The sequence below is a fragment of the Pelophylax lessonae genome (genome assembly GCF_965119305.1).
Source record: "Pelophylax lessonae genome assembly, chromosome: 3".
In the NCBI taxonomy this organism is placed as follows: domain Eukaryota; kingdom Metazoa; phylum Chordata; class Amphibia; order Anura; family Ranidae; genus Pelophylax; species Pelophylax lessonae.
Genome location: NC_138770.1, coordinates 654423951 through 654450063, shown reverse-complemented (window position 1 = coordinate 654450063; position 26113 = coordinate 654423951). Strand labels below are relative to the sequence as shown.

The 26113-nt window shown below is 46.1% G+C and overlaps 1 protein-coding gene across 1 annotated transcript in view; it reads left to right on the top strand.

Annotated features, from left to right (window-relative positions):
- PSME4 (proteasome activator subunit 4) overlaps positions 1–26113 on the top strand; it is a 340163-nt gene that overhangs the window by 292601 nt on the left and 21449 nt on the right. The window contains exons 36-43 of the mRNA XM_082250997.1: positions 1846–1998; positions 7552–7656; positions 8304–8395; positions 10495–10626; positions 11050–11258; positions 15026–15111; positions 17693–17821; positions 20531–20686. Coding sequence (XP_082107123.1) covers positions 1846–1998; positions 7552–7656; positions 8304–8395; positions 10495–10626; positions 11050–11258; positions 15026–15111; positions 17693–17821; positions 20531–20686 — 1062 coding nt within the window. The remainder of the gene's footprint in view (positions 1–1845; positions 1999–7551; positions 7657–8303; positions 8396–10494; positions 10627–11049; positions 11259–15025; positions 15112–17692; positions 17822–20530; positions 20687–26113) is intronic.

Genomic DNA, 26113 nt, shown 5'->3' with positions numbered 1-26113 from the left:
AAGCCCTACCCCCAAAATGAGCCCTTGTTTAAAGTGTTTGTAAAATCCTAGAATTCACTCTATTACTGTTTTATATAATGTCCAATGTGTGTTTCTGTATTATATTTGTGTGAAATACCTTTGGTACAGCGCTGCTCGGCGCTCAGCTGATCCCCGCTGCTTTCCTTCTCTTCTCATATCTGTCAGCGGGGGATCTCAGCCCCTCCCCTCTACAGTGTTCAGAGCGGGTCACAGAAATGCAGAGTATGATATTATTGTGTGAAATACCTTTGTTACAGCGCCGCTCGGCGCGTCCGTGACCCGCTCTAAGCACTGCAGAGGGGAGGGGCAGAGATCCCCGCTGATAGCTATGAGAAGAGAAGGAAAGCAGCGGGGGGGATCAGCTGAGTGTCGAGCGGCGCTGTACCAAAGGTATTTCATACAATTATAATACAGAAACACACACTGGACATTATATAAAACCGTAATAGAGTTGATTCTAGGATTTTACTAGATTCACGCAGGGAGGCAGAGAAGACAGCGTATGACATAAGACCTACCCCAAAAATGAGCCCTACTGTGTCTTTTGGTGCCAAAATTAATATAAGACCTGGTCTTATTTTCGGGGAAACACGGTAGTATAGTAAACATGAAGCTTTCTGTCTGCCACAAACCTCTCACTAGCCTGTGATGTGAGAGGGTATGAGGTGGGCTAACTCTAACTTTCAGTTCTTCGGTTTTTCAGTTAATGCAATTTTTATGAATTTTTTATGTTGGGTGTTTAAACCCAACTCCAAGAATCAGACAAATTATTCCCTTGCTGTATCCCTCACCCCACTCTGCAAGGGTTTAATGCTCATTAGGTATAGGGGAGGCTGCAGAGCCTACACTTTTTACCTTACCACCACTCTAGAAGGCTCCAATTCTCCCTATGGAGTTGTGGTCAGTCCCTTGGTGTCATCTCGTACAATGCAGGGCTACGAATCCTGCAATGTATGTGAGAGAGGCAGAAGTGCGGCCATGGCATGGAGTGCCTCAGAGAGGAGGTACCCTGCTGGAGCAAGGAAAATGGTAAGTAATTACCCCTGGTGCAGGGGAGTCCACTGCGGGGGTTGATTTTGGTCTAATTCCTGAAGTTGGTCTTTAAAGCCCTACTCTTGGAAATTGGGTTACGCCCACACTGCAAGGGTTATTTGCTTGTTTAGTCTAGGGGAGGGTCAAATGAATTTTACTTCCTTGCTCCTCCACTCATTGAAGCTTTGGCGGTGGACTGTCCCTCTGCAACATCCAATACAGAGCTATGCACCCCGGGTTGCATTGGTCTTGATGACATCAGAACCTCAGACCAGCATAGGAGAAAAGACTATGCGAGGACTGGTCTAGCAGCGGTGGGGATGGAGTAAGTAATTCTACTTAAACAAGCAAATAACCCCTGCAGTATGCGTGCAGCTCCACTACAAGGGTTCATTTTCAAGTTTCCTGCAGTTGGGTTTTCGCTTTAATATGTTGGCATATTAACATAAAAAATGACAGACCAAACATGGTCTCCGAAGTTTTGTTCAGTAGATAAATTGCATACAGTCAGTATTACAGGTACATCATCTTCTAATGCACAGAAGTCCAGATATATGTCTGCGGAGTTGGGTTTTAAGGTTTAAATGAAAAAACGTTTATCAATCTGTCAGCAGACAGTTTTATTTTATTTATAGAGGTAAAACTTGATTTGTATTGAAAATTCCCACTGTTCTCCATTTTTTTTCTAGCTATAATTTTACATGATCAGCCCTGTGGTGTGTTTGTTTTGCCGTGTAATGTTCTTTTAATAGTTTTCATTTCATTGAATTAACAAAAGTTTCTCAATTCTAGGGTCTATTTAGAAACTTTGATGATGCATTCTTGCCAATCCTTACTGCCCATTTGGAGCGCCTAGTGGAAGACTCTCATGAAAGCACTCAGAGATGTGTGGCCGAAATAGTTGCTGGGTTAATCCGAGGATCCAAACACTGGACGTTTGAAAAGGTGGGAAATGATTAATATTATTATTATATATATTCATTTTTTACAAGAGTTAGAAAAATGGATCTTCTAAAACAAGGGTCTCCAAACTTTTTAAACAAAGGGCCGGTTTATTGTCCTTCCAACTTTAGGGGGCTGGACTGTGGGCAGTGGGAGTAGAAAATGTGCTGGCGTCAGTGGGAGTATGCAGTGCTTCATCATTGAACAGCTCCCCATCGTTTGTATCAATGAGAGTAATAGTGCTCCATCATTGGTATCAGTGGTAGTTAGAATGGCCCATCATTGGTATCAATGGTAGTTATAGTGCCCCATCATTAGTATCAATGGGAGTAGTAGTGCCCCATCATTGGTAACAATGGGAGTAATAGTGCCCCATCATTGGTAACAATGGGAGTAATAGTGCCACATCATTGGTATCAATGGGAGTAATAGTGCCACATTGTTGGTAACAATGGGAGTAATAGTGCCACATTGTTGGTAACAATGGGAGTAATAGTGCCACATTGTTGGTAACAATGGGATTTTGATTTTAGTCGACTAAAATGTACTGGAGATTTTAGTTGACTAAAACTAAAACAATTGCAGATGACTAAAGTTCGTCTAAAACTAAAATGACATTTTAGTCAAAAGACTATGACTAAGACGAAATTGAAATTAACACTGCTTACAGCCTTGTAGCTGTGTATGTGCAGTGTGAGATCTAAGGCACTGCTTCGGATGACCGCCAGTTTCCCTAGATGTAAAGAATGATTTGGGGATGTCGCTATTTATTTTCTTGTTGTACTTCATGTTGTAGAGGAAACTAGTGCAAGGACCTCCCTGCATTCATTCTGTAGATCTGATCTGTCTAAAGCTCCCCATTTCTCTTTCGTTCATTGACGGACACAGCTCCTGATCTTAACCATTGGGTTATACTGCCCCCTACAGGAGTAGGACACTAGGCAGAAAAAAAAGTCTGGCTGTGCCTATGGGCAGTCCCAGGGGGTATACTTCCTCTCTCTGCTATAGGTGCTCAGTTTTTTTCTAACTAGTTCCTTGCTGGGATCTCTGGTCCTGGCAATTTTTTCTTTTTGGATATAATTTTTTCTCCTGTTTTTTTTCCTGTGATATCTACAATCAACTGCCGGACTGGGCGAAGGGCTGGATAATATAGATCCAGTGGTCACCCCAGTCTGGCCAGGGAGCACGCGCAGACCTCAGCTCCACGCTAGGTCGGCCGCGACCTAGTACCACCGGATGGAGGCTAGCCTGCGAGTTAAATGCAAGGTCACATACAACTGGGTCTCGGGCCGAGTTGCAGCATTCCTCCTGGCCGACAGCCCCCCATTTGGATAGAGAGGAGGTTCTGTCTGGAGTAGTGCCTGCCTGGTTCCTGATATGGTAAGTAACTGTCCCCCCTCTCCCCCTGGAGGGTTTTGGGGTGGACGTGGGCCCCTCCTTGGGACAGTCAGACCCCTGGGTTCCCCTCCTTCCTGTTAGACACCCCCATCGGTCTAGTGGTCCCTGTGTGCCGTATCACCCCCCCCCTCCTTTACTCACACTGGGGCTGTGGGGTGGCCTGGTCCACTGCCTGGATTGGGGGCACGGTGCTGTGATCGGGGGGGGTACGGCCGGTCGGCTGTGGGGGGGGGGGGGCTGTACCTTGTGGTCAGTCGACCGACAAAGGATCAGAGCCCTTCGGGGCCTCCTCTGGAGGATCCAAGCGAACTTGGTCTGGCAAGTCAAGAGCGGGCTTCTCCAGACCCCCGGACAAGGCCCCTTCAGCAGGAGGGTACGCCCTCACACATATCTGGGGATGGGGACTTCTTCACTGGTTTCCGGAACCGTGTGCTCCCCTGGTACAAGTCAGGTGGGTCCACGAGGTCATTCGGTCCCACTACTAGATCGAGTTTTGTTCTTACCCTCCGGTAAGGTTCTTCCTTCCAAACGTGCGACTGTCCCACGCTCGCTTACAGGCTCTTTTTGGGGCGGTGCAAAACCTTTTACTTTAAAGGGTGATGGTCCCAGTTCTGACTTCGGAACGTTTTCTGGGGTTTTTACTCAAACCTGTTTACAGTCCCCATGAAGGAAGGCAAGGTGCGTCCCAATTCTGGACCTTAAGTCGCTGAACTGCTTTGTGCGGGTGCAGAAGTTCAGAATATAGTCCATTGGCACGGTGGTGGCTTCCCTGCAGCAGGGGGATTTTTGTTGCATCCATTGACATCAAGGACACTTACCTTCACATTCCAATATTTGTCGGTTTCCAGTGCTTCCTCCGCTTTGCTGTGGGAGAGGAGCATTATCTGTTTGTGGCGTTACCCTTTGGTCTCGCTTCTGCTCCTCGGATCTTCATGAAAGTGTTGGCCCCGGTGCTAGCATTGTTACGCCAATGGGGGATCGCGGTACTGGGCTACTTTGGCTACCTGCTTCTGTGAGTGGAGTCTCCTACTGCTCTGGTGGAAAACGTGGAAATCACCATACAAGCTTGAGGGTGTTTGGCTGGATTCTGAATTTTCAGAAGTCTGCTCTTGTTCCGTCCACAATGCTGGACTATCTGGGTCTGACTCTAGACTCGTCCTTAGCCAGAGTGCTCCTTCTTCTGTGCAAACTCTAGAAACTCCAGGCTGTCATTCGTCTCCTGCTGTCCAGCAGATTGTAATCCCTCCGGACTTGCATGCGGGTGCTGGGCCTGATGGTGTCTACCCTTGAGGCGGTTCCTATTGCACAGTTCCATACAAGGTTCCTTCAAGGGAGAGTCTGGCCAAATGGGACAAGAACCCGCAGTCTCTGGAAAATCAGATTCAGCTGACTTGGGAAACAAGAGTCCCTGGTGGCTTTGTTGTTTGACGCGTCAGCTGGGCACATCCCCCCCCTTTGTATTGGACAGTGGTCACCATGAATGCCAACCTGTCTGGCTGGGGAGGCATCCTCAGCAAAATTTGACACTGGAAGAGTCCAGACTACCGATTAATGTCTTGGTACTTCAAGCGATCAGACTGTGCCTGGAACATTGGACAGATTGTCTTCAGAGATGTCCAGTGCGCATTCAACTGGATAGTGCCAAAGCCGTGATTTATGTCCATCACCATGGGGGGCACAAGAAGTGTCCCGGCGGCTCTGGAGGTAGCCGGCATTCGAAGGTGGGCAGAACGGTCTGTTCCAGCTCTCTCCGCCTTACACTTTCCCGGGGTGGAAAACTGGCAGGCGTATTACCTCAGTCGGCAGGCGTTGGGTCAAGGGGAATGGTCCCTTCGTCTGGAGGTGTTTCATCAGTTGTGTCTCCAGTGGGGCATCCCCGAGGGGGGATCTGTTGGCATCCTGGCTCAACGGAAAGGTGCAGAGGTTTGTGGCTCAGTCACGGGATCTTTTGGCGGACGCCATGGGTGCGCTGGTGGCCCCTTGGGGTCAGTATCATCTGATTTACACCTTCCCTCCTCTCAAGATTCTGCCAAGACTTCTACATCTTAGTGGCCCCGGACTGGCCTCGCCGGGCTTGGTATGCCGATCTGGTGCGGCTAGTCGCGGATGTTCCTTGGAAGCTTCCTCTCAGGGAGTATCTGCTGTCCCGAGGACCAGTCTTTCATCCTGCTTTACAGTCGCTGGCTTTGATGACTTGGCTGTTGAATATCAGGTGCTGATGGATAGAGGTTTGTCTGAGTTTGTGATTCCAATGCTGTTAAAAGCTAGGAAATCAACTTCTTGTAAGATCTACCATAATTCGTGGAAGACTTGCATTGCGTGGTGTGTCTCTTTCGGGTTCATCCTCGCTCTTTTTCGGTGGCTCTGATCTTGACCTTCCTTCAACGGGGGGGGGGGTTGAGCAGAAACTGGCCTTGAGTACTATCAAGGGTCAGGTGTCATCCTTAGTGGTCTTCTTTCAAGGCCCTTGGCCACATATTCCTTGGTACATACTTTTCTTCAGAAATTTAGGCATTTGACCCTTCCAGTGCACTCTCTGATGCTGCCTTGGAACCTCAATTTGGTGCTCTCAGTCCTGCAGAAGCCTCCTTTTGAGAATCTTCTGGAGATTCCCCTGCTTACACTTTCCCAGAAGGTTGCCTTTTTGGTGGCTTTTACCTCTGCGTGCAGGGGGTCGGAATTGGTGTCTTTCACCTTATTTGGTGGTTCACAGTGATAAGGGGGTTCTTCGACCCTGTCTGTCATCCCTTCCTCAGGTTGTCTCTGATTTTGATTTGAATAAAGCCGTTGTGTTGTCTTCCCTGTGTCCCAGGCCAGAACATCCTAAGGAAATAGCCTTGGATGTGGTTCGGGGATTGGGGTGTACCTGGCAGCTATGGAGTGTTTTAGGCAGTCAAACTCACTATTTGTGCTTACGGATGGGTCTCGGACAGGGTTGCCCGCTTCCTCTCCGACCATTTCCAGAAGTATCAGGCAGACGGTTCCTCCTTTCCCTATCAAGGCGCACTGTACTTGGGCACTCAGTGCCTCCTGGGCCTTCTGTCATCAGGTGTCAGTGACACAGGTTTGCAAGGCGGCCACCTGGTCGTTTGTGCACACTTTCACAAAGTTCTATAAAGTGAATGTGTTGGCATATGTGGATGCCTCTTTTGGCCGCAAGGTTTTGCAGGCTGCTGTTTAGAGGACTGGTCCTCCTTTGAGGGTGTATTGTTTTTTACAGGTGGGCTCCAGTTGTTTTGGTTGAGCTCTTGCTGCCTGGTTGGCTACTGTTTTTAGCCTTCGAAGGGAATTGCTTTGCATACCTTGGATGTGGTCTGGGCGATTAGGGTGTACCTGACAACTACGGAGTCTTTTAGGAAATCAGATTTTTTTAAAGTGGCTTGAAAATAGGTAAGTTTACAGATCTTATAAGTATAGTTAGAATAGGCGTTAGGAAAGGGGAAGGGAGAAAGTGTCACTAAAGCCAAAAGTGTTTGTGTTTTTTTTTTTTTGATAGAGCGGAAGGGGTTTAGAACACCTGTCAGTTTTTATTTCTGTCTGTGGCAAAAAAAAATAGGACAGGGGTTTTAACCCTCTCTTCCTCTATCCAAAATGAAAAAAATATGCTTAAGTTATGCTTTTAGTTACACTTAAAGAGGAACGCCAGGCTCCTTCAGAAAAAAATTAAAAGTCAGCAGCTACAAATACTTTGCTGCTAACCTGTCTATGAATCCAGCAATGTCTTCACCCCAGCTGATTTTTCAATCGGCTCTCAGGTGCTGCCGCCGCCACCATTTCTTATGAGCGCATACGCGGTGTGCTGCGCTTTGTGAATGGCCCGGCGGCAGGGGAAGGAGGAGGGGGGGCCGAACTTCCAGCTGACTTTATTTTTGGGTGGAGCCCTGGAATTCTACTTTAATACATTAAATTTAAAAACAAATCAAACCCAACTGCCCTATGAAGATCTATGATTCTGTGAGATGTATAGAAGTAGATCAGTGAAGAAACCGCAAACCATTTAAATCCGAGGCTCTGGTCATCGTTCGGTTTGTGACCAAGCATGAAGTGTGATATGAGCGGTGATACCTATGAGGCATGCATGAGAATGTCACTGATAGATCTCTTTAGGATTCACATGTAAGAATAGCATTTCTAATGTTTCTAACTGTGTTTGAATAGTTGGAAAACCTGTGGAAGTTCCTGTGCCCTCTGTTGAGGACGGCGTTATCCAACATCACCGTGGAGACATACAGTGACTGGGGCACTTGTATCGCCACATCCTGTGTAAGTCGTTCTCTTTATGGTCAATGTCGTATGATGTACTCTGTGGATGTTATCTGTTTTCTCTGTATTTTTTGCTTTCTGCTTATTTGCCGCTGACCTTTGTGGCGGTATACACACAGTATACTGAAGGGAGAAAACGCTGCTCCAGGTATGTGATGGTAGCTTGGAGGTGGAATATCCCACAGAGTGCTAGCCCCGGACCACCTCCATGGAAAACTTGTAAGAAAAGAAACGGCCGCACATCCGGGAATTCCAATTACCTTTAATTTCCAAAGTGCTGACAAAGTGATGACACCAAAGACACCAACATAGAGTCACGTAGACGCGTTTCACACCTACATCTTGTGCTTAATCATTATAAAAAGGATGGCACAGATGTAGAACATCCCTTCTGTCCATGTCCCTAGAAGGTCTTTCCTTCCTTTACCCAACCATTGCCATTATTTGCCGAGGATTCTTTGTTTTAGCTAGGCTAGTTGTCACCAGTCTGCTTGCTCTCCGTATACGCCAATATAATGTCCACTGGACTCCAGTAATGAAAAGCAGCTTGGAGGAAGCAGATTTTTGCATTTAGATGTTTTGTTTTTTGAGACAAATCAGACTTTGATGAACCCAGCAACATTTGTGGCATGTAATGTTTTCTGCAGGAGAGCAGGGATCCTCGGAAGCTTCATTGGTTGTTTGAACTGTTGTTGGAATCACCAGTGAGTGGAGAAGGAGGCTCTTTTGTGGATGCTTGGTGAGTGAAGTCTATGCATGCAGGTTAATGTCTTGATTGTAGCGTTTTAATAAAAGAAGAATACTAGTTTTATGACTTTAAATTGTCACATATGTTCTTTGCTCACTTTGTTGTCTTGTCTCACACATTCTAATTTTCATGTGCAACTACCAGCACCTGTATAGTGCAAAGACATCACTGATTGGATTTAAATTGAATAGATTGTTTCGATAGGCCCTTTAACAATATAGAAAGGAACACACAGAAACCGGGCGCAGAGATAGAAAACCAGATGGGTGCTGGATGAATAACACCACAGTAAGCTGCTTCAACATTATCCATTTGACCTGCGGAAGATTTACCCCCTTCATGATCAGGCTATTTTTTCTTGCTCTACTTTAACTGACAATTACGCAGTCAATTAAATTTACATTAAATTTGTCTTTTTTTTCCCCAAAAAATAGAGCTTTCTTTTGGTGGTATTTGATTTTCCTTATTGTTTACTTTCGGCTATAAAACCTATCCAATAAAAAAATCAAATTTCCTTATTTTAAGTCACTATGTATATTGCTACATATTTTTGGTAAAAAAAATAAAAATAAATCTCATAAGCGTATATTGATTGGTTTGTGCAAGCGTTATAGCGTCTACAAACTATGGTATATATACTGGAATTTTTATTTATTTTCTTTTATACTAGTACTGGCGGCAATCAGCGATTTATAGTCTGACTTCAATATTGCAGCACACAATCTGACACTGACAGTTTGTGGGAACTAGTGACACTAATACAGTAAACAGTGCTAAAAAAAATATGCACTGTCACTGTACTAATGACACTGGCTGGGAAGGGGTTAAACGTCTAGGGCGATCAAAGGGTTAAATGTGTGCCTAACCAGTGTTTGTGTACACAGTGTGGTGTTTTTACTAAGGAAAATGCTGGATTTTATTCCCTGAAACAAAATCCACCACATCTCTGCTGACAGGGCGGAGCTCTGCCTTGTTAACATATGCAGAGCGTAGTCCTTTGTCTCTCCTCGCTGATTAGTGGGTGCCAGGGGTCAACCATTGTCCGGCACCCGCTTATCGGCTTCTGCTTTGACTAATCACAGCAGAAGTGGCACGCCAGCGCCCCCCATGTGGAAGTGCAGAATCGCGTATATATACAGGATTCTGCATAGAACAGTAAATCTGCTATAGGGTGGTCATTACCTAGTTATGCGAAAAGCCAAACCCACAACAAGGTAGGAACGCTGTCAGTACTGTGGGAAAATAACTTTCCCAGAAATGGAGAAATAAAAACATAGCACAGTTTATTACATTAAAAAACTTAAGAAAACCAAAGCAGTGTACATATGATGTGACTCTGGGCAGTTGAAATGCATAGGCAAGTGCTTGCAGATTACATCAATCCCCAAACCCAGCATGTGGAAATGGCAACAGGTGACTCCCGGTACTGTTAGAGGACACAATTTCCATACCTGAAATCTGCATATGAAAATGGCAAAGGTGACCAGGTACTGTAGAATGCCGCAATTCCCGGGCCCAGTTGGTCAAAACTACTCCAAGCCAATTGGTGGCAACTCGTATCTACATTATTCAAGTTGCCATCATCATCTTTCTTGGAAGGGCCAATTTCATAGACTCAAGAGAAACTGTTCCAAGATTCAAGATTGTGTTCTTCAAAGTAGGACTCAGTTTGATAAATTTAACAAAAAGGGGTACCCACAGGACTGCCTAAGAAATGCCCATGAGATCTATTTGGAAGATATTCCTGTTACCGAAAAAACAGCTATGTTTTTATTTCTCCATTTCTGGACCTCAAGTTATTTTTACGCAGTACTAACAGCGCTCCTACCATGTTGACTGTTTACTCTAACAACATAGTTGCCCTACAGTGGATTTATTGAAAAGGACCGTGACCTTCAGTTTTGCAGCATATTTATTTTGTGTCCAATATACAGTATATGGGGATTTATATAGAATGTCCAGCATATTGGATAACTTCCAGTTGACATTCAGTAGATCCAGTATTTGGTAAAAGTCAGTGTTTGGAATGTCTGCTCATACCTCTGAGAATATGAATATTAGTATTAATAATAATTGTTTCCTGCCTTCAGCCGATTGTATGTGCTTCAGGGAGGACTTGCACAGCAAGAGTGGCGAGTTCCAGAGCTGCTGCACCGATTGCTTAAATATTTGGAACCTAAACTAACCCAGGTGTACAAGAATGTCAGAGAAAGGATCGGAAGGTAAGGAATTCAGCTCAAAAGAATTGGTTTCTGCTTTTCTAAATTTTTGTAGAATTGAGATATTTTGCTTGAAGTGTTTGATGTAAACAGAAGCAGCTTCTTGAAATAATTTGTGAATTAGGGTATTGTAGACCTCAGAAAACCTGTTTGGATTATCTACAAGTCAACGGCACATTTAAAAAATAAAAACTGCTGGCAGGTATAAAGTGTGGGCATCTAGAAGGCAATGCTCCAGCACTTCCTGGAAGGGATATAGCTTGCTCTTCCACTGTCCTAACCACTCAACTGTCCAGTGATGGATGCAGCCTATGATAGTTGTGGGAAAATGTGATGTGTGATTAGCAGGGGAAAGTTCTCGTGTGGCTTTGTACTATCCAGTGATAAAAATTGGAGGAGTTTTCACATTTGCCATTTTCACTACAGTGTTCTGACCTACATCTTCATGATTGATGTCTGCTTGCCAAACACCGCTCCCACCAAGTCTCCACGGATCTCTGAATTTACTGCCCGTGTCCTTGACAAGCTAAGACCTCTTATGGAAGCTGATGAGGAGATACAAAACCATGTCATGGAGGAGAATGGGGTTGAAGAACAGGATGAGAGAACTCAGGGCATTAAAATGATGAAGACAAGTAAGTGGCCATTGTGCCTGCTTCACACTTTGGGGCTTAATTCTTTCTATTATTGTGATGAAATCTATTGCATTATTTACAAGCATGGAAACAAGAAGAGCAAGTAGAGTTCTCTGAGAAGCTGGCAAAATATGCAGAGTGGCCAGTGTGCCCCCATCAATGCAGAGTGGCCAGTGTGCCCCCATCAATGCAGAGTGGCCAGTGTGCCCCCATCAATGCAGAGTGGCCAGTGTGCCCCCATCAATGCAGAGTGGCCAGTGTGCCCCCATCAATGCAGAGTGGCCAGTGTGCCCCCATCAATGCAGAGTGGCCAGTGTGCCCCCATCAATGCAGAGTGGCCAGTGTGCCCCCATCAGTGCAGAGTGGCCAGTGTGCCCCCATCAGTGCAGAGTGGCCAGTGTGCCCCCATCAGTGCAGAGTGGCCAGTGTGCCCCCATCAGTGCAGAGTGGCCAGTGTGCCCCCCCAGGTGCAGAGTGGCCAGTGTGCCCCCCCAGGTGCAGAGTGGCCAGTGTGCCCCCCCAGGTGCAGAGTGGCCAGTGTGCCCCCCCAGGTGCAGAGTGGCCAGTGTGCCCCCATCAATGCAGAGTGGCCAGTGTGCCCCCATCAATGCAGAGTGGCCAGTGTGCCCCCATCAATGCAGAGTGGCCAGTGTGCCCCCATCAATGCAGAGTGGCCAGTGTGCCCCCATCAATGCAGAGTGGCCAGTGTGCCCCCATCAGTGCAGAGTGGCCAGTGTGCCCCCATCAGTGCAGAGTGGCCAGTGTGCCCCCATCAGTGCAGAGTGGCCAGTGTGCCCCCATCAGTGCAGAGTGGCCAGTGTGCCCCCATCAGTGCAGAGTGGCCAGTGTGCCCCCATCAGTGCAGAGTGGCCAGTGTGCCCCCATCAGTGCAGAGTGGCCAGTGTGCCCCCCAGGTGCAGAGTGGCCAGTGTGCCCCCCAGGTGCAGAGTGGCCAGTGTGCCCCCCCAGGTGCAGAGTGGCCAGTGTGCCCCCCCAGGTGCAGAGTGGCCAGTGTGCCCCCCCAGGTGCAGAGTGGCCAGTGTGCCCCCCTCAGTGCAGAGTGGCCAGTGTGCCCCCCTCAGTGCAGAGTGGCCAGTGTGCCCCCATCAATGCAGAGTGGCCAGTGTGCCCCCATCAATGCAGAGTGGCCAGTGTGGCACTTTTTTCTATTCTTAACCACTTGCCTACTGGGCACTTTTACCCCCTTCCTGCCCAGGCCAGTTTACAGATTTTAGCACTGTCACACTTTGAATGACAATTGTGCGGTCATGCAACACCGTACCCACATGACATTTTTTTCACACAAATAGGGCTTTCTTTTGGTGATATCTAATCACCCCTGGGTTTCTTATTTTTTGCTAAACAAACAAAAAAGAGCAAAGCTGCTTGCTGTAGGGGCACTCACTGGGGAGGGAGAGGCCAGGAGCGCAGAAGAGGGACCGAGAAGAGGAGGAACTGGGCTACTCTACATAGAGGAGGTAAGTATAACATGTTTATTTAAAAAAAAAAAAAACTAGACTTTACAATCACGTTAAGAAGCTTGCCTGTGAAAGCCATGGAAATGATTTTAGTTTTTTTAAACTTCTTCCATGTTAGTGACTTAGAAAGTATTGCAGACAGTGTCTCTAAGTAACAACCAGAGAGCAGGAATTCTCAGAATGAGGTCAACAGTGGCAGCTTTCATATTTCTCTCATGACAAGTTTACTTTACGACATCATACGTTCTTCTGTTAAGTGATACTCTAATTGCTATTGCAGGACTGAATGGACAGAATAAGAAATCATTTCCCATATATTTAAGTTTTTGTACTAAAGCTGAGCTCCTAGCTTGGGTTTTCTACCCCCTTCCCTTTCCTGCTCCTGCACCCGGGGTATTTTGGGGGCCTGCCAATGTAACAGATCTTTTTTGCCCTCTTCCGCCCCTGATGACGGGTGGATCCCAAATGCTGCAGAAAAGGGCTTCATGTCATTTCTGCTTACTGCAGCGTTCCTTCTGTTAGTCAGGCCTGGGAGGCAGAATGTGGAAGGATGCCCTGGGCTCTCACAGTAAGTGGGTTGAATGACACTGGGCTTCATCAACCAGGAAGAGTGCTGCAAGTTTGGAGATTATGCAATGAACAGCACTGGAGATCGGGTGAGTATTAAAACCAGGGCCACTTTTTTTTTTTTATTCCGGGGATGACATTTTTATTTAAATGCCCAAACTGGGGAAGTGTCAGATGCTTTAGCGACTAATTTTTCTGATGTCAGTCTCTGTAAGAACAAGGTTTAATAAGGAGCAGCTTTTAAGGCATGCAAGCCCTGTTCTCAGATTCACCAATCTATGGAACTACAATTAAAATATAAGATTAAAAGTACTCGAGTACTCGAAAACTAGAAGCTGCAATCGTAGATCAGTTTTTGAAACTTAAGAGTCACATAGAGATTTGTATTTTGTTTGAACCCCTTTCTGTAAGTAAAAGATTCTACTGTGTGTATTTTTTCTATGTGCAAAGAAATCTACTTTTATCTAAAGATATATGTGACCATATTTAACGTTTTATAAAGGCGAAGTTCACCCTTTGGAACATGTTCCACCTGTATTTAGGGTGGAACATATAACACGTTCCGTCTTCTGCTGCCAGTTTCCGCTCAGTGTGACAGCAGGCGGGGGATCTTCTCCCTGCTGTCACTTTTGCCGACCCTCCGCTCAGTGTGACAGCAGGCAAGGATCTTCTCCCTGCTGTCACTTTTGCCGACCCTCCGCTCAGTGTGACAGCAGGTGGGGGATCTTCTCCCTGCTGTCACTTTTGCCGACCCTCCGTTCAGTGTGACAGCAGGTGGGGGATCTTCTCCCTGCTGTCACTTTTGCCAACCCTCCGCTCAGTGTGAGAGCAGGCGGGGGATCTTCTCCCTGCTGTCAGTTTTGCCGACCCTCTGCTCAGTGTGACAGCAGGCGGGGGATCTTCTCCCTGCTGTCAGTTTTGCCGACCCTCTGCTCAGTGTGACAGCAGGCAAGGATCTTCTCCCTGCTGTCACTTTTGCCGACCCTCCGCTCAGTGTGACAGCAGGTGGGGGATCTTCTCCCTGCTGTCACTTTTGCCGACCCTCCGTTCAGTGTGACAGCAGGTGGGGGATCTTCTCCCTGCTGTCACTTTTGCCAACCCTCCACTCAGTGTGAGAGCAGGCGGGGGATCTTCTCCCTGCTGTCAGTTTTGCCGACCCTCTGCTCAGTGTGACAGCAGGCGGGGGATCTTCTCCCTGCTGTCAGTTTTGCCGACCCTCTGCTCAGTGTGACAGCAGGCGGGGGATCTTCTCCCTGCTGTCACTTTTGCCGACCCTCCGCTCAGTGTGAGGGCAGGGGGGGGATCTTCTCCCTGCTGTCACTTTTTGAAAAAAGTGCGGCTGTGCTGGGCGCCACTCACCCGCCCACGTTATTCCTGAACCTCAATTTTCTGAACTTCAAGTTCTGAATGAACTGCCCTGCAGCTTTCAGACAGCCCATATGGAGTTACGGCAGAAAGCTGTAGAGCTGGTCAGCAGAAGCCTGCCATTGAACCCCTGATCCCCACAGATCACGGGTGTAATGCTTTCCAGCCTCCTGCAGGAATAAAATTATAAAAAAAAATTTTAATGCAAAAATGTGAGCATTTAATATTTTTTCTGGAAAGATGCACTTATGCTTTATTGATGGAAATGTAAAAATGCAATGTTATGTAAAATTTTATGTTTTCTTTTACATAGTTATATCTAGATATGTGTAGTCTCATTCTGTGTTCGTCTTGCAGTACTGAAGTGGATCATGGCAAGTGCTGGACGCTCGTTCTGTACGGCTGTCCCAGAACAGTTACAACTTCTACCATTGTTATTTAAGGTCAGTTTCTGAAGATTATCTACACACCTTATAGGACATATGCAGTTTGTTGCCATGTACTCCCTCTTGTGCTGTTTTTATATAGACCACACATGCTTACTTAGTTCAGTCTTATGTCCCCTCTCTATTCTTCCTCACCATTCAAGATTATTAAAGCGGAACTACACTGCATCTGAGCACTACAAACCAAAAATGCGGTTTAATTCATTTTTATTATTCAAAGCAAACTTGCCATTCATCCATGTCTCCATGCTTTATTTTACTAAGAAATCACTTTTAAAAACGCCCCTAGCATTTCTGGCCTTGGCCATCTTGAGTAAGGGCAGATGATTCATGTAGCATTTCATGTGCTTAGCTTAGAAAACCCCTCCTCCTCTCCTGAAGACTCCTGGGATGTATAACATTGTTTGCCTAGTCCTGGAAACTAGGAGGTAACTTCAAACAAGTAAATACAATATACATTCCTACTATTCACTAATGATAGCAGTATAAGGATTAAAAATAGTCAGTGTTGATTGAGAGAGAGAAGTTCAGTTTTAAGCATCACAGCCTTTACTGCCGGTTCACACTGATCCGATTTGTCAGGCGACTTGGTCGCCTGACAAGTAGCTTCCAATGCTGTGCAATGGAACCGTTCTAATCAGAGCGACTCAAGTCCCTCCGACTTAGAAAAAGGTTCCTGCACTTTTTTTTTTGCAAAGTCGGAGCGACTTGTATTGACTTCTATTAAGAGAAGTCGTTGCAAGCCGCGCTGAAGTCGCCCTGCACGGGCGACTTCGAGTCCGATTAGTGTGAACCAACTCTTAACCACTTGCCGACTGCCTAACGCCGATCTACGTCGGCAGTCAGCCCCTCACAGGCAAAGTGACGTAGGGCTACGTCACTAGCTTGTGAGGGTCTAGGGAGCGAGCGCGCGCCCCCGCGTGGTCACGGACCCCCCCCCCCCCCCCCCGCGCGTGTGACCAGCGGACCCGATGTCCGCCGGTCACTCGGCGGGGGAGAGGGAGAATGTCAGGCAGCTTGTGTAAACAAGCCACCTGTCATTCTCCTCGCTGTAAAGACACTGATCACACGGATCTAGTATGTAGATCTGTTGATCAGTGTCCTTGCAGCTCAAGCCACAGCCAATCACAGTAGAAAGCACGCCCCTAGGGACACACACAGCCCCTCCCTCCCAAATAAAGTTAACCCCTTCACAACCAGTGTATTTTTACAGTAACAGTGCATATGTATAGCACTGATTACTGTAGAAATGTCACTGGTAACCCCAAAAGTGTCACAAATGTCAGTCAAGGGTCCGATCTGTCCGCACCAATGTCGCAGTACCGCAAAAAAAATCGCAGATCGCCGCCATTACGCGTTAAAAAAAAACAACAAAAATGACAAAAATCTTTCCCTTTGTTAGTAAACGCGATAACTTTTGCGCAAACCAATCAAAATACGCTTTTTGCGATTTTTTTTTTTTTTTTTTTACCAAACATATGTAGCATAAAACAAATTGGCCGAAAATTTAAAAAAATTTTGATTTTTACTTTTTTTTGGGGGGGAATTTCATATAAAAAAATGTGAAAAATATTGTTATTTTTGCAAAATTTACGCTCTTTTTTTGTTTATAGCGCGTGATCAAAAAATCGCACAGGTGATCAAATACCACCAAAAGAAAGCTCTGTTTGTGGGGAAAAAAAGGACGTCAAATTCGTTTAGGTACAGCGTCGCACGACCGCGCAATTGTCCATTAAAGTCACGCAGTGCCGAACCGCAAAATACCCCCTGGTCAGGAAGGGGGTAAAATCTTCCGGGGCTTAAGTGGTTAAGGTCCTTAGAAATACTCTACATGACTTAAACCAGGGATCCCAAGAAACTTGCAGGCACTGTGATAATGTTAGTCTGAGTACATTTAGTACACCTTTGAGTTCTAGAAATAGATTTAAAGCGGAACTTTACTCTTTCAATCAACATTGATTATTTTTAATCCTTATGTTGCTAGCATTAGTAAATAGATAGGAAAGTATATCATACTTGCTTTAAACATTTTTTGTTTACATTTCTTTAGTTACTTCTGGTTTCTGGCCTAGGCAAATTATCTCCTACATCTCAGGAGGGGGAGGGGTTTTCTCAGCTAAGCACACCCTCCTGCCTGCATGCCTAAGCGAAGGGATTTCAGGAAGAAAATGCTACGTAATCATCTGCCCTTAGTCAAGATGGCTGCAGCCAGAAATGTATCGGGTGTGTTTTAAAGTGATTTCTCAGAAAAATAAAGCATAGAGACATGGATAGATGGGGGAGTTTGCTATGAATATCATAAATGAATAGCCTTTTTTGGTTTGCGGCGCTCAGATGCAGTGTAGTTCCTTTTTAACTGAAAGCTATATTACTATATGAAGTGGTCTCAAAATTGGCAATTGCCAATTTTCTACTGCTCTTGATTTAGAATAGGCAACCTTTGCTGTACCCCTGGAATTTTAGTTCTGCTTAATATTGTAGAGGTATACATGGTTAGCACTAAACCTGTCTGCATTGCCACCTTGTAGAACTATGGCGATTTTTGCATTAATATGCTAACAAACTTCCTTTTGGTCAGATTGCACCTGTTGAAATTGACACAAACTATGACGAGCTAAAGAGAGATGCCAAAATGTGTTTATCCCTGATGTCTCAAGGGTTACTCTACCCAGAGCAAGTGCCCATGGCTCTTGAGGTGCTGAAACAGGTGAGTGGCATAGTGCAATGCAATGTTCATAGAAGCAGTTTATCAGTTTTCCAATGTTGTCTTCTTTCGTTATACTGTTTTTAAGCTATATCAAAAATAGGATTTTTGTACTCTCTGTAGAATCCATTGAGGGACACTGCTTAAAGCGGAGTTCCAGCCATTTCACTCACCTGTCCAACGGTCCAGCGATGCGGCCGCCCGAAGCCTCGATCCTCTCCCTCGGCGCCGGCATCACTGCTGTGGGCACCCGGCTGTGACAGTTTGCGGATTCAAAGCCGGGTACGCACTGCGCATGCGCGAGTTGCGCTACGTGCCGTGATTGTCCGGCAATCTTCTGGGACCTTTGACATGTCCCAGAAGATTGCAGGGAGGGGGAGAGGAGAACTTCCGCTCAGGGCGCCGCGGCGCTCCGAGCGGAAGTGGGAGCGGGTACCTGTCAAAACTAGGTACCCGCTCCCCCCCCCCCCCCCAAAAAAAAATGACATGCCAAATGTGGCATGTCAGGGGGTTAGGACCACCTAAAGCGGAAGTTCCACTTTTGGGTGGAACTCCGCTTTAATGATAATCAATGGAGATGTACAGTCAAAGCTCATTTGGCTGTACATCTCCTATGGGTCACAGGAGTGCAGTATGTTCTGCACTCTTTTGACCCATTTTCAGCAGAGAGCGGGTTGAAGTCCCCTCTCTGCTGACGTCACAGAAGTCAGTCCTTGGCACCGCGTCATTGCGACCATGGAGTCGGAATCCGCCATGTTCCTGGACCGACACCTGGCTCAGCCTCTCAGCGAGCCAGTAAGAGCCTTAGCCTGCCACTCCCTGCCCCTCCACAGCCCAGTACTCCAGTGAGCGAGGAGGGGGCAGAGCAGAGAGCTGTCCTCTGCTCATGGAGCTGTCAGAACCGAGCGATCGGCGGTGTTCGATTGCTCGGTTCTTAGTATAGAGGAGCTGGGGGACAGATGCAGCATTGGGCTGCTTCTCCATCCACCTAGGTAAGTATAAATGGGGGGGGGGACATCCCATACATCTCTTACATCTCTTTTAAGCAATCTAGGTTTATCCTACCATCCATAGGAGAAATGGACATTAGGCACATAGAAATGAAGGCCCACCCTCTTAGGGTTAGAACTCCTTCCTCAATGTACTCAGAGAAAATAATTTTTCTTAGTAATTGCAGAAATCTTTTTTTCTTTATGGTCTATTGAGGGACACAGCTTAATAATTAAGCAACCTAGGGATATACAAAAGCACTAAAATTTGAAAAGTGGGGCACACACAAAAGAACACCGGTAAACCAGCTGAACATAAAGAAACAAAGGTAAACAAAAAGAATTCAAGTGGAAGTCCACCCTAACACTAAAATCTCTAAATCTACGGGCATCCATGATCTAAGACTAATCTATCTAGCCCTGTAAAGAAGAAATCTCCGGTCTCCAGCGACAGAAGCGCTGCAGAGGACACAGCAGACAACGGCTGGGAAATTGATGGGAAGTGACGTCACCCATAGAGTTACTATGGGGCTTCCGTTGTCGGCTGCCTCCTCTGTACCCACCTCCACAAAGAAGCTCCCGCTGACAACTCAGCGCAGGACCGGACCAGCTTCAAAAAAGGTATGTATACAGATTTCTTTCTGAGGGCTAGATAGGTTAGTCTTAGATTTTGGATGCAAGTAGATTTAGAGATTTTAGTGTTGGGGTGGACTTTTACTTTAAATAGCCACTTGCAGAGTCTTTCATCTAGCATTTGCCACACATTCACTTGTAGAACTTAGAGAAAATCAGTACAGAAGACCAGGTCTCCGCCTTAGAAATTTGTGATGCCAAGGCCCTAATGTGATAAATAGTCGAAGAAACACTGCCCTAGTGGAGTGGGCTTTAACAGGAAAATGAAACATTTTATCTGGTATCTTATAGGCCTATGTATTAACCTATCAAATCAACTTAAAGCTAGTGGATCTGGAGCCTGAAGAACCCCTTTTTAGGAATGGAAAAAAGGGAATCGGATTGCAAAAAAGGAAACCTGAAAGGTCCTCGCCATATTCATTCAATAGAGAGAAATCCCTTTGGGGTGATCAATATGGGATCAAATTGGGTTCTCTACAGGACAATGCTAATAACTAAGAAACCCTCCTGGCTGAAGTGATGGCCACAAGAAGGGAGAGCCAAGTCAAATATGTTCCAAACAGGTTCGAAAGCCAGGTCTTTGTAATACCGATAATACTAGATTTAAATCTCATGGCTGGAGTGGTGGCCTAATAGGGGAACAGTGGTAATCTGAATCAGAATTGTAATCACATGCTACATGGTGCCAGGTGTGATAGCTGTGGGCCAATCACAGCATCACAATAGTAAGCAAGCAGTCATGAATGGAAGACATTCGTGACTGTTTTGTTTACGTTGTATTCATATGATCGCTATGATTGGTCATGGCGATCACATGATGCCCTGGCCTTTTACAGCGGCAGGATACTGAGTGCCTCGATGCACTGTTATGGGATCGTGCCGTTGCGCGCCCTAGGAAGCTGCGCCAATGTGCGTGTTCTTGGCAAAATACCAGTACGTTGCTGAGCCTATAGCTGCCGCCTGCTCACATTAAAAGCATTATGGGCGGGTAGCAAGTGATCAATTATCATCAAGTTTTATCCCTTAATGAAAGAGAGAATCAATTGTACAATAAAATATGATATATTTGTTTTGGTCTTGTTTTCCTTAGACTGCAAGAAGCAGCTCCTGGCATGCCAGATACACAGTCCTGACCTATATCCAGACAATGGTCTTCTATAACCTCTTCATATTCCTTCACAATGAAGAAGCTGTTCAAGGCGTCAGGTGGTTGGTTCTACAACTAATGGCTGATGAACAGTTGGAGGTAATGTGCATTATGTGTCAATTGGCCATTTACTGTGCCTGAGCCCAGAATGTAACAATAGGGATAAGGCTGTGGTAGTACCTTTAGGAAAACCAGCTTTCTCCTAGGAAAAGCTCCTATGTACTATATTACACTTTTTCCCCCCATATTTTTGTAGCAAAGATGCACAACATTTGAGCCCACTGATTGCATAGGAGCTTACAGTCTGCTCCAAGTGCGTCACGCACTAAAGCAGGGTATATACTGACCGAAAAGAGGCCGGTTCAGCAGGAACCAGCTGACTTCCAGTCTGTGAGTACTGCCGTCTGGAGTTGGTCTTATTATCAGTTTCTACTGGAAAACCAGCATTCTATCAGTACTTGCAGCCAATAGCTACAGGGCTGATCTGTGTGTTCTGATGGGGGGGGGGAGGGAGAGTCCCACCTGTAAGAATACAGTAGCATGGTAGGGGAGATCTCTGCATCACACATTCAGGGATCTGTCGGGTTTTGTGTTTTCTGTTCCAACTCCCTGGTACCTTCCTGAAGACATCACAGCACCCGGCCTCAGTACAACTCTCAAGAGCCCTCATCCCTAATGCAAGCAGTAGTTGGCAATCTCCTGGGAAAATTTACACAAATAATACATTTCCTTGGTGGGTGGATTTTAGTCTGGAGGAGTAGGCTTTCCTAGGCAGGCTCCATTTTACATGAAGACTATGCTAGGTAACACCAACGTGTGATTCTGAGCTTCCATGATTTAAAGAACTGAAAGGAGCAGACCAAGGGCTGGAAAGTAAAGGGCTAGATCAGACTTTGACATATTGCGGCCCTAGGGCCACATTCAGACCTTTTGGCTATCTCTGTCTACCTTCACTGTCAGCATGCCTCTCTGAGCCTGTCAGCTTCCTCATTGAGACACGCTAACGGATGTCCATTTGGAGAGCAGCAAGAACTAGGAGAGAGCCTGGGGGAACTGATCAGTACAAAGGGGATGATTGGTTCTGATGGGAGAGTGTTGCCTAGGAGATGTGTGGCGCTACCCTGCTATCCGGCCAAGTTCTTCCTGTTTTAGCACCTTCAAAACTGTAAAACACAGGAGCCGTGCATATGTTCTTCTATCCAGGTCAGGAGCTGCAAAAATCTGTGTTGTACTGAACTTAGACTCTCTCCTTCCAGTCACAGTGCTTTTCAGAAGGCATTTTACAAGAGGAGGTGCTTTATTGCCTTTTCACCACCTGATATAGCCCTATAATGCCACGCTACCATGAACATCTGCACCAGATTTTGCACTCTCTAGTTTTAGCAAATCAACCCCAGTGAGCAGGGCAGCCATCAGGGGGGGGACAGCCCATACACATGTAAGGGGCCCGGGCATTCCGAGGGGCCCCATCGCCCAGGCCCCAACCAACGAGACCGAGTTGTTGCTGCTGTAGTAACTAGCAATTGCTAAAGCAGAGCGGCTGCAGAATAAGCCAGTGCAGCTGAAGGGATGTCTCTTTGCTGAATATATGAGGCTCTCTCTTTGCTGGATTGGGATATATGTTTGCTGAATATATGAGGCTGTCATTTTACTGGATTGGAATGTCTCTTTGCTGAATATATGAGGCAGTCTCTTTACTGGATTGGAATGTCTCTTTGCTGAATATATGAGGCAGTCTCTTTACTGGATTGGAATGTCTCTTTGCTGAATATATGAGGCAGTCTCTTTACTGGATTGGGATGTCTCTTTGTTGGATTAGGATGTATATTTGCTGAATATATGAGGCTGTCATTTTACTGGATTGGAATGTCTCTTTGCTGAATATATGAGGCAGTCTCTTTACTGGATTGGGATGTCTCTTTGTTGGATTAGGATGTATATTTGCTGAATATATGAGGCAGTCTCTTTACTGGATTGGGATGTCTCTTTGATGGATTGGATTCTACTTCATACATTAAGTTGTAAGAGTGTTAAAATGGAAGCGGGGGCACTGAAGGACTCGGTGGGATGGCCAGTGGGCGGATTAGGTGGGATGGCCAGAGGGCGGGCCCTGCAGAATGTTGGTGGTCAGGCCCGGAGGGGCCCAGGTCTAAAGTTGTGTAAGGGGCCCCAAAACTTCCGATGGCTGTGAGTATATAGAAACAATAAGTCAAGTTAACCACTTAAGCCCCGGAGGATTTTGTCTGCTCAAAGACCAGGCCCTATTTTGCGATTCAGCACTTCGTAATTTTAACGGACAATTGCGCGGTCGTGCGACGCTGTACCCAAATTAAATTGATGTCTTTTGTTTTTTTCCCTCAAACAGAGCTTTCTTTTGGTGGTATTTGATCACCTGTGCGATTTTTTTTTTTTTTTTTTTGCGCTATAAACAAAAAAAGAGCGACAATTTTGAAAAAATAACAATATTTTTTACATTTTTCTTATATGAAATTCTCCCAAAAAAAAAATGTAAAAATCAAAATTTTTTAACATTTTGGGCCAATTTGTTTTCTGCTACATATTTCTGGTAAAAAAAAATCACAATAAGCGTATTTTGATTGGTTTTCGCAAAAGGTATTGCGTTTACTAACTACGGGAAAGATTTATGTCATTTTTATTGTTTTCTTTTTTTAACTAGTAATGGCAGCGATCTGCAATTTTTTTTTTTTTTTTGCGGGATTGCGGCGGACAGATCGGACCCTTGACTGACATTTTTGACACTTTTGGGGGGACCAGTGACATTACTACAGTAATCAGTGCTAAAAATATGCACTGTTACTGTCAAAATGACACTGGCAGGGAAGGGGCTAACTTTATTGGTGATCAAGTTGTTAAGTGTGTCCCTAGGGGCGTGATTCTAACTGTCAGGGAGCGTGGCTTGTTAGATCATCACAGAGACATACGATCCTATATAGCAGGATCGCATAGCCTCTGTGATGATCTAAGGGAGAATGACAGACAGCTGTGTTTACATCAGCTGTCTGTCTTTCTCCCTCTCCTGAGGGAGGTCGTGATTGGCTGGCGGACATCGGAGCCGCCGGTCACACATGTGGGGGTGTCAGTTAACGAGCGGGGGTGGGAGCGCGCCGCCAGCGGCGCACGCTTGCCCCCTACAGGCTCGTGGGCGAGTGACGTACCCATACGTCACTTTGCCCAGGAGAGGCTGACTGCCGCAGTATATAGTCAAGCGGCAGTCGGCAAGTGGTTAAAGTGTGTAAACCTCTAAAATGAGAAATGAGCAAAGCATATCCTTCTGATGTGAGATGCACAAGAACCTCGGCTCTCCAGGGACCCTCCCTCCCCATTGGCTAAGACAGCAGTAGGAGCCATCATTGGCTCCCGTTGCTGTCCATCGCATCCAGCGAGCCAATGAGGAGAGAGAGAGGGTCGGGCTGATCCGCAGCTCTGTGTGTGAATGGACAGGCAGAGCCGTGGCTCAGCAATGCAGCTGCTTGGGTGCCCCTAGAGCAGGGATCCCCAAACTACGGCCCTGCAGATGTTGCAGAACTACACATCCCATGAGGCATTGTAAAACTCTGACATTCACATACATGACTAGGCATGATGGGAATTGTAGTTCCTGAACAACTGCAGGGCCGTAGTTTGGGAATCCCTGCCCTAGAGCAAGTGGCTTGCTCTGGGGGCACTTGGCAGGAGGAAGGGGCTAAGAATGCCAGTGAGGGACCCGAGAAGAGGTGGATTGGGGCTGCTCTGTGTATAACCACTGCACAGAGCCGATAAGTATGACATGTTTGTTGTTAGAACATAAATTGTATTTGGGTACGGTGTCGCATGACCACGCAATTGTCAGTTAAAATAACGCAGTGCCAAATTGCAAAAAATGACCTGCCCATTAAGGGGGTAAAACTTTCCAGTCTAGAAGTGGTTAAAGAAGAAGAGATCCATTTGTGTTATCCGAACCACAGAGAGCCTTATGTCTCCCCTCAGCAATCTTCTTGTTACATTGGTGTATTTATAAGATTTGGCCAACACAGAAAAATACAAATGGAAAAAGAAGTTTGGTGCTTGCCCGACCTTTTCCATATGGTGTAACAGAGATTGTACCTCTCTGCTGCAGATGAAGCAGAGGAGCTGTAATGGCACTTTTCCACTGCAAGTACCGGCTCGGCTCTACTCGGCCCTGCTTGGCCCGGTTTGCTTTTCCACTGCTGGTACCGCATGGTACGGTGTTGGAACGGTTCGGTACGGTACTGTATGGTTTGCTTTTCCACTAAAGTAGTACTAAAGTTAAGTGGGTGGGATAACAACAATTCTCTGACCAATCAGTGGCTAGTAGTGACTGCATGCAAAGGATTGTGGGATATGGTACCGGGTATGGTACCTGTTGGAACCACAATCGAGGTGGTACTGTTTTTGAGAGCCGTACCGTTCGGTTCCATGCAGTGGAAAAGCGCCACCGTACCGTACCAAACCGTTCCTACACCGTACATCCGGTACCAGCAGAGGAAAAGCACAAAAGCGAGCCGAACCGTTCGGTTCCATGCAGTGGAAAAGCGCCATTAGTGTTCCAAATTCTGGAAACAATACGAGTGAGTACAGTATGGTAACAAGCAGATTAAACCATTTCCATATATGCAAAGGAGGGAGTCCGCAGGGAGAAAAGGACTGACCCATTTCTGGCATGTCTGAGAATAATTAGAATGTACAAAAAGTGGAATTGAGTTTCGGGAACAGCGAGAGACAAATGTCACGTTCCCCAGTGAGTGTGTTCATTTTGCAGCCGTGCCTCCTCTCGTTCTGCCATTTCCATCCTCTCTTCATGTTTCCTTTATTAATGCCGTCCCCCGAGTGGAGCCGGCAAATTGTCAGTAGAATTTCTGACATACTTTCCCTCTTCATACGGCTGACGATTCTTAATCAATTTGATCACATTTTAATAATGCGCGATGGACGTGCAAATGAGCTTATTGTCAAGTTGGTCTATTTAATTAGAACAGCACTTGCCGCTACACTTACTGATTTGCGCGGCTCAAGAACATAATGTTCAAGGAGATAATTTGCAGTAATATGGCACATTACATGCAGCGTGCCCGGCCGCCTCTGTTCACTAAGCAGATGAGCCTCTTTGTTTACGTTTTAACATGTAACAATGTGTACTTATTAGTGACGGTGGCCTCTCGGTAATGATGATTAATCGCTAACGTGTTTAACCCTTTCTGTCGCAGAGACAAGGAGATGTGCATTGCTAAGCTTTCACTTAAACCGTCTTCTATTACAGTTTGGCCATTCGTTATACAACCAATGCTAAAATGTAGTCTGTAAGTGGGTGTAAACTAGGCAGCGAGCAGTACACTGCTCAATCATCGGCTGTGTCCCATAGATATGGCCAGTGACCGATTGTGCGGGCACACGATCGGCACTTCCTTATGACCGGGCGTCATATGGTGTCAGCTCAGCATAAGAAAGCAACCATCTGGCCATCATTTGTCTATAGGCTGGGCGGGAAGTGGTTAATTGAGACAAGTA